The 9,171-nt window shown below is 38.4% G+C and overlaps 2 protein-coding genes across 2 annotated transcripts in view; one reads left to right on the forward strand and one right to left on the reverse strand.

The window, feature by feature from the left end:
• Positions 1-1,354: 1,354 nt before the first annotated feature.
• LOC101852443 lies at positions 1,355-3,746 on the forward strand (the record flags this gene model as incomplete). Its single annotated transcript, XM_013089817.1, is given in 1 exon segment — positions 1,355-3,746. A coding segment is annotated over 1 exon segment (507 nt). The 3' UTR covers positions 1,879-3,746.
• Positions 3,747-4,421: 675 nt separating this feature from the next.
• Positions 4,422-9,171, reverse strand: part of LOC118478853 (protein jagged-1a-like) — a gene marked incomplete in the record, with an annotated part of 9,218 nt that continues 4,468 nt past the window's right edge. The window contains 3 exon segments of the mRNA XM_035973197.1: positions 4,422-5,315; positions 8,191-8,325; positions 8,937-9,074. Coding sequence (XP_035829090.1) covers positions 5,140-5,315; positions 8,191-8,325; positions 8,937-9,074 — 449 coding nt within the window.

The raw sequence follows: 9,171 nt of genomic DNA on the forward strand, positions 1-9,171 counted from the left end.
TTCTTCTTCTTCTTCTTCTTCTTCTTCTTCTTCTTCTTCTTCTTCTTCTTCTTATTATTATTATTGTTATGCATATTATATTCAAATGCGATTTAAACTTCATGTCTGACAATAGAGTTGTGAGTTAAATAATATTATATCTTTATTTCTTTTAACGACAGCATTGCTAAGTAATTTTGAAAGGAATTAAGTGGAAGTAAGTTCACGCTCTAGTCATCGTATTTAATTGAATTTTGATAAACGTATTTCTATTTGTTAATTTGTATATATTCATAAAATATTATTCGGACTCAATTCTAATAATTTACAGTCCTTTACTGTTTTTACTTTAATAGGTCAATAGTTTTTAAAAATCTGTGTACTTAAGGTTTTTCTCGTTGTTTGTTAGCTAATTTTCTAAGTAATTAGCTGTTGTATAATAATATGTATAGCCAGGTTTTATCATCTATCTATCTATCTGTTTGTATATGTTCCGCGCAATTTACCGATCTGCTTGGCGCTCATATGACCTTATGCAGTTGCGAGCGCCGTAAAACCTCTACTAAAACTAAACTAAAAACTGACCGATCTGCGCAATCTTAAGATCGCGTTTTTACGATCGAAAGATTGCGCGGCCATCTTAAGATTGCGCGGCCATCTTAAGATTGCGCTGGGCGTTTTAACAATGGTATATTTGCGCGGCAATCTGAAGATTGTGTTAATATTTTATACATGTATTTTTGAAAAAAACCAAAAACATTTCCATCTTTTAAAAAAAATTCACATCACATACGTTTTCAAAAGTGTAAAAATATGAAAATTAAAATTAACATTTTAAACTGAAGAGTTCACAAGTATGATACAAAGCCAGGTATCAAACTCAAAGTTCACGAAGTACATACAAGAATAAATAAAGATGGAACTGACTTTTTAAAAATTATTAACAAAATATAAAATAAATCTTAAGATGGCCGAGAGAGAGGGTTTACATCGTAAAAACGCGCTGCGCAATTAAGATTGCGCAGATCGGTAAATTGAGCGGAACATATGTATGTATGTATGTATGTATGTATGTATGTATGTATGTATGTATGTATGTATGTGTGTATGTGTGTATGTGTGTACGTATGTACGTATGTGTGTATGTGTGTATGTGTGTATGTATGTATGTATGTATGTCTGTGTGTATGTATATATCTGTCTGATTGTCTGTCTGTCTGATATATATATGTATATAAAATATATATTTATATATATATATATACATATAATATATAATTTGTTCATTTCTTTGATTGTTTATTTTCTACAGTTTTTAAAATATGTAATTAATTTCGAAACAGCTTGATTAACTCATGGTGAAAATGTATACTCCTCAGAACAACAAGCAAAATGTACACAACACCACAACAAACCCGAGACAGTGGCTACTGGGGCTCTAGAGAAAACTCAAGTTCAAGTCTACAGAACGGCCACGCCCATCACTCTGGCAACGGTCTCGTTATTCGGGCCGGAATACGGCCAATGGGAATGGCTGGTAACGCGACTGCCGCAACCTTTCAAGACCAAGAAGAAGGAACAAAGAATCTTTTCGACCAAAATGGCAGCTACATCGGCAACGTAGCTGTGGGGGACTTGCTTCCTACTCCCAAAACTTTTGAGATTTTAGTACAGAATCATGCTGGCAAACAGTACAGACCGAGAGTTCAAGCTGACTTCACAGTTCTGCAGTTGAAACAGATTCTGAGTGAGAAATGGGGAATTCCCCCAAGCCAGCAAAATCTGGTGTATGCTGGGAAAAACCTGAACGACGACCTCACGCTGGGATCGTACAAAATGGAGAACATGCTGGCCACGAACGGAAAAGTTTTCCTTACGACAAGGCTAAGAGGAGGATAACTCCTGCAAAAGACTTTATGCCCTTGATAAAATATCCTGAGGGCATGTTGGTTGGGCCTAATCTAAATCTCTGTTATTTATATATTATACATCATGGACTGATGGATACCAACAGAAAATAATTGACTTTGACTCTAAGTGTGATGAGATTATAGCAATTATATCAGTTATAGAATGAACACATGCAAAGTGTATCACAGAAATGTAAAACACTAGCTTGACGTTATTGGTTTGAGTAAATAAACATAAAGCACTTAGACACAGCATGGTCTCGAAGTGTTTGAAACTAGCAAGAAAGATCAGTAGAAATAAGGGTTGACTAGTATTGAAACAAGGCCTCCAGTTGCGCCTGCCTGCAACTGCCAGCAAAATACTGAAGTACAAGAAATACGGGTGAAAAAAAGGAAACAGATGGAAGTTACTCTGTGGCAAAAGAAAAGTATTACGTGCTTAGAGTTTAGAGAGATGCAGAAACTGTTTGGCCTCTTGAAGTGACTGCACCGTGCACAGTGCACTGTCAATCATGATTAACCTACATAATATGTGAGGCGTGCTGACAAAATGATTTACTTCTCACAATCCATAAAAGGAGATATTGACCAAAAATCGACACTTGGGTCAAATTTCTAGGTTTGTTATTGATGCAGTATTCATAAAGTAGTAAATGCCTTTTGCTATTTCATACTTACAAATGATAAAAACTGCACCTCTAAGCATGATGTATCTATTTCCATAGAGCCCTAATCCGAGAAGTAACTCATTTAGTCAGCACACTCCACATATTATAATACGACATACTACTTGCAGTATTCAGTGTGTCGGCCGGCGCGACAACGGTCCAATTTCCTCGGGAACAAATCAAGACAAAACTGAAAATATGTAGAAGAGGTGGACCAATCTTGGACACTAAAAAAGACCACTGACTTTGACAGACAGGAGCTCTACTGTTATACCTGCATAACCTTCTTTGAAATAATTTCTGTATGTGTTTGGCTTAGAACCAGGTTTGAACTAAGAATCAATCCGTTGCAACCAGTGAGACATTGTACAGAACCTGCTTACATAATAATATTATTATCGTATGTATTTCACTGAGAAAGAACTGGATTAAACTTAGAAGCGAATCCTTCCTATCCGTGAGACATTGAACAAACCATGTGTATAATAAATATATTATTGTAATTTGTGTCTGACTTAAACCGGCATTTGACTTAGAATCAGATCATAACAACCACCGAGAAATATGGTCCAGGACCTACTTATATATTATACTGTGGTATGTGTTTGACTTTGAACCGGATTTGACTTTCAACCGAATTATTACAACTGGTGAGACTTGTTGTACAAGTGCGGTGCCAGAGAAGAGATTTCTTCACATGACGTTATGACGTTCTTACGTAGAGCGCTCTGTAAATGTGCCACGTAATAGCTTTCCTCCCCCCCCCCCAACCCCACTTCCCCCATAACACACCCACGACCCTCCCCACCAGCATACTCTCTTTCCGAAAGGGAGAGAGGTGTGGGATAGTTAGGGATATGTACAAACTCGAGATAAGAGATTCAGACACTTTATGAATCTACGTGTTTTCTTATAACATACCGTACATGAACTGTTGTTTATATTGATTTGCTTACTGCTTGTGTGTGAATGCTGATATAAATTATACGAACTCTTTAGAATTTTATGTTGGTATTTTTAATCGAGACTTGATGTTGCAAAATGATATGTTCATGAAAGGGGCTGTATTTTAACTTAACTTTCACAAATGTTTTGTCATCATTATTTTACAAGTCACTTTTATTGGTAGTAGGGCCTTCTTTATACGATTAAGATGCTTAGAGAGGAATAAAAAACAAAATTTGCATAACGTTGAGTTCACATTTTCTTAATAGAACTTTTAACCTTAAGCGTATTGTGCCAATCGGGTCGGTCATATTTTATAAAGAAACCTGCCTGGAAGTAATATTCACCAGAGTATGAATATTGACACGGCCAAGACGAGAACAGAATAATAGTGTTAAAAATATCACAAAATAACAGCAATATAAATACATCTTGAGAACAGATCTCTATTTTTAGCGCCAGGTAATGATTACATGGCTGTACGGGTTACTGGTGAATCGAAAAGGAGTTCCGTCATAGCGGGTTTTCCCGTCTTGCCACGTAATCCTGGAAAGACATAATATTGTTGTTGTGGTGCTGTTGTTATTTCTGCAAATGTCACTGACATTTTACATCCCTATTACTAACCACCACGTAGACCATTTTGAGGGGGAGCCTCTAAGTCCTAATTCTAGCTTGGATTTGAACCTGGAACTCTAGCGTTGTAGGTCTTCGTCGGGTCAATTTCAAACGTACGGCACTGCACCATTGCAGTCGATACCAACCTCTGTTGTGACAACAGCGATATAGTAACAGAAGCTACACTCTGAACGAACGCTACAAGAGCAAGTGGATAATAAAACCATCATCATCATCATCATCATCATCATCATCATCATCATCATCCTCATCAACAACAACAACAACAACAACAACCACAGCAACAACAACAACAACAACAACAACAACAACAACAACAACTACATGAGAGGAAAAATTTAATAAGAACAAGTGTCTGCTGCAACTTACGAGTTCGGCAGTCCCTTCCAGAATATCCGGGCGCACAGCCACACACATCAGGCGTGACGCAGGTCTGCCGATCCGGACAGGATACATTGCACTCAGCTGAGAATTGAGGATAGATCTTCGAGGAACTCTTCTTCTTCTTCTTCTTCTTCTTCTTCTTCTTCTTCTTCTTCTTCTTCTTCTTTTTTTTCTTCTTCTCTACCACCTCCTTGAGCCTCTTGGCTAGGTTACAATCAACAATTCATTTGATATACCATGATGTGCTGTTTTCCTCACTGAGCAGTTATTAAGTCCTTCGACTTCGAGTCTAAAACAATCAGTATAAGTAACCTTTTAGAAATGTCGCAGTGTAATAATAAGTACATGTATATCATAGCATAGTAGGATATGGTACTGATCTGATGCTTTTTCAACACTGTAAAGCTATGCAAAAATAGGGTCCTTTGGTCTTGGTCTGACGCCTTTTCAACACGGTAAAGTTACTCAAGAAGAGGGTCCTTTTTATTTAACGTCCATCAACATGTCTGAAAAATACAGGTGGAGAGCTTTAAAAACTCCGATTAAACTCCCTTTGCAAAACTGGGTCATCATACACGATGCCAACTAAACAGCTAATGGCACGCACACACTAACTAGTACTCTTTTGATTCTCTTTGTGATACACTCGTCCTAAAAGACTCACGCGTGCACGTGCGACCATCTCCTTTGTAGCGAGCCGGACAAGGTCCGCACTTGTATCCAGGGGGCTCTTGGATCTCCATACACCGACTGACCTCTGAGCACACTCCGTCCCTACAGGCAGGTATAGCTGGGGAAAAGGACAGTGTTTGCTGAAGGCAATGAACAACTAATGATAGTTACTTAAACTTTCCATCTAACATACTGGTTTATAGTGCAGATACAAGTGTTTGTTTTCTTAAAAGAAACTTATCTAATCCAACGTGTACTAGTATGGTTCCCCACCTCACTCACTGAAGGTATTGCCTGTAGGACAAGGAAGAAAAGTAAGCAATTTTGCTGCCTTAAAAAAGTAAGAACATAAATTATCCTTCACAACCACATTCAAGTATCCCATTGTCTGGCTGACCGTTGGGGTACCACTGTAAATATTACAGCCAGCTTCTTTCACTCCATCTGGTTCTCAGACTCCTGCAGTAAAATGTTCCAGTCCTATTAAGTTACAATCCTCCCCCCCCCCACCCCCAACAAAAAACACAACAACAACCCCCCCCCCCCCCAAATAACAACAGCCAGAGTTCATTTTTGCTATGAATGACTATGGGTCAATTGACCCGCTCAGGCCAAAATCAATGGGTCAATGTTGTGAGTGATGGGCCAAGTTTGTTGGCAGCGTGCATGGAGAGTTGTGCTCGGTTGTTTTTGTCATGTAAGTGTTTTACGGAGAAATAGTGGATAAATGGCTTACCAACAATGTCTGCTTGTGAGGCTTGAACCTCCCACCCCTGCCCCCCCCCCTTGACTAGCAATGACAATAAAAAAAAATTAAATGTTTAACCAAATTGCTTAAAAACAGGCTTAAATGAAAATAAAGTTAGAACTATGGTTTTTAAATTCTAAATTTTAGAAATCCATTGATGAATAAAAAAGCTATTAGGATTTTTGATCGCAAAATTTTGGGGAATTTTCATAGAGGAAATATCGCCAAAAAGTGGGATATGTCATGATGTATTTTGAGGAAAAACTGTTCATAAGTCAGTAATGAATTAGAAGCATATGAATGAAACTTGACATCTTCAAGCGATTTTTAGTGCAGAATCTAGTTCTGCTATCATTTTTTTCGATGTCTTTATTACTTTGGATCTTAAAGACTAATATTTGCGTGCAATTTGTTGGATTGCGTGACATAATTTTTTCTGCGACCGATCACCCGTACTAAAACTCAATTTAGCGGTATCGGCAAAACCCGCAATGAAGTCATCGGTGACATATTTAGTTATAGGCAGCCAATCATATGCCGCCAAGCAATCAGGCACCTCTCGCATGCCGGCACCTCACGTTTCGAATCCGTGATCAAGTTTCAAGCTCTAGTGTTTTATCAATAGATGGGTGGTCATTTAATAATAATAATAATAATAATAATAATAATAATAATAATTGCATTTATATAGCGCATATCCATGCTCAAGAGCTTGCTCTATGCGCTTTACAACTATTATTACCCCAGCAGACCCTCTGAGAACACTCAGAAACATTTTCAGCTTCCGCGGAAGCATACAGTGCAAGCTGCGGATTTCACGCGCTCAAACACTATCAAACTGACAAGATCTTTCACCGTCTATAGCTGGGTACCCATTTCCACCTGGGTGAAGTGAGGAAAATTTGTGCAAAGTGCCTTTCCCAAGGACACAACGTCGGGCCAAGTTGGAAACGTAAAATGTACTGCACGCAGAAATCCGAAATTTTACAGCAATAAAGAAGACATGTGGGGCGCCTGTGTAAACAATGCGCCCATTGGCCCAGCGCAAGCGCAATCAATTGTCAATTTGTCACTTTCTGACCCAGTGGGCCAATTGGCGCGGGGCGCGTGTCGAAAAATTAACCATGAACAGCAACAAACAAACACGCTTCAGCAAAACAACTGATGCTCCTTTTTTGTAAGCATTAGAAGGCATCTTGGTATTTTGTTCTTCTTAACATTACATATGTGAGACAGCGTGGTGGAATCAGGCTCTCGTCAAAATAATCAAAGTGAAGAAACTTGCATTTTTCTGCAGATTTATGAATTTTTATAAAATTTTTGTTTATTGGCTCAACACCTTTCATGCCCATTAAAAAACTCATTTCTGAGAGGATTTTTCTTAAAAACGTTGATTAAAGGCACAAAAAATGTAAATTTTCAGTGACAACGAACTCTTAAGCTAAGAAAATAACTATTCTTTGGTGGCCATTTTCTCACTAATTTTACCTCTGAAAACAGGTGACCCCCACCTCCATCATTCGCAAATATCTCGACTAGCATTCAAGATAAATTGATATTTTTTCCATTCAAATAAAGACAAATTAACAAGCTATAAAATGATACCGATAACTCTACATGCCCAAAAATTGTCGAGAGTCTGATTCCACCACGCTGCCTCACATATACTTCTTCGGCAATTTACATCCCTGTCTTCCTGTAGGCCAGTGAGACAATTCGCTACCTGAGAATTACAAAGTTCTATATAATAATATGACATTTTACGCCGTTTTGAGTTACTAAGACCATGAGGTCAGAAAGCAAATGCTGTGTCTGCTCAGCTGCTCTATCAAAATCGTAAGATCGCAAAAACATTTGAAATAGTTACCAAGGTATTAAAGGAATTGCTTTCGAAAAAGCTTGACAAACTGGGAAACTAAAAAATTCTGACGTCAAATTTGTCAAAACTAAGTACTGAGTGGGTAGAACTTAAAAAGTTTGAGGTGGCAAATAGCCTACGAATTAAAACAACACCAGAAAACTGGAGGTTCAATTTTAAGGGGAGTCCCCAGTTATTTTGGGGGTTAAAAATGTTTTCCCACGTTCTGCCTGATGGCAAGCATAACGTTCCGACTCTGAAATAACATTTTCTGTGTACAGCAGTAAGTTGGACTTGGTCAATATTATTCGACCACAGTAAACGTTTAGTAACACCGTCTTTACAACTTATTCTTTGACAAACTCACAGTGTTGTGCTCAAACTTACCGTCTCTGGTACATCGCTTTCCGTCGCCTGAGAAGTACTTGGGGCATGGCCCACAGACATAGCCCAACCGAGACGAGGGGAGGTTTGAACACACTACCCCCGGGAAACAGGGTCTCTCGGTGCAAGGGCTCAACCCTGTAATTTGTAATGTAATGCATTGTAAGAAATGGGAAATGTAGAGAAACGACCCTCCCACCCCCTTACCGACTCTCTTCAACTTCATATTTTGCCTCCTGCTCTTCCGTTTTCTTTTATTTTCTTTCTTAATACGGTGCTTTTGATTTCTGCTCGTTTCCTTTATACTTTCTTTCTTCCTTTCTATCTTTCTTTTTTCTTTCTTTCTTTCTTTCTTTCTTTCTTTCTTTCTTTCTTTCTTTCTTTCTTTCTTTCTTTCTTTCTTTCTTTCTTTCTTTCTCTATGTCTATCACTTTTCCCCTTCTTTCTATGTTTTTTTTCTCTTTACCTTTCTTCTTTCTTTGCTTGTTATCTTGTTTGTCTGTTTGTTCGTTTGTATTTGTGGGTTTTGTTGATTTTCATTTTCAGTTTACTTTCGTCTTTCTTTTCCTTCCTACTGTCTCTCCTTTTCTTTTTCTACATTCTCTTCTTGTTACGATACAATATTTCCATCAAACCCTTCCTTCCTTCATTCTTTCTTTCCTTCTTTCTTTCCTCGTTCTCCACAACATGTTTGTTCCCATCTTTATTCCTTCTGTCTCTTCTTTCTGCCGTCGCCTGCTTATACCTACCAACACATCGGATACCGTTGCCTGTATATCCTGGAGGACAGGGCCCACAGCGGAACCCGCCTGTTTCACTTGAGCAAGAGACGTTGGGGAAACATGGCTGTTCGGCGCAGAAATCTTTCATTTTGTTGCAACGGTCTCCTGGGAATTAGAGATGGCATGATTTTTGGTGTGTGTGTGTGTGTGTGTGTGTGTGTGTGTGTGTGTGTGTGTGTGTGTATGTGTGTGTGTGTATGTG

This window comes from Aplysia californica, unplaced genomic scaffold (assembly GCF_000002075.1).
Source record: "Aplysia californica isolate F4 #8 unplaced genomic scaffold, AplCal3.0 scaffold01056, whole genome shotgun sequence".
Classification (NCBI taxonomy): Eukaryota; Metazoa; Mollusca; class Gastropoda; order Aplysiida; family Aplysiidae; genus Aplysia; species Aplysia californica.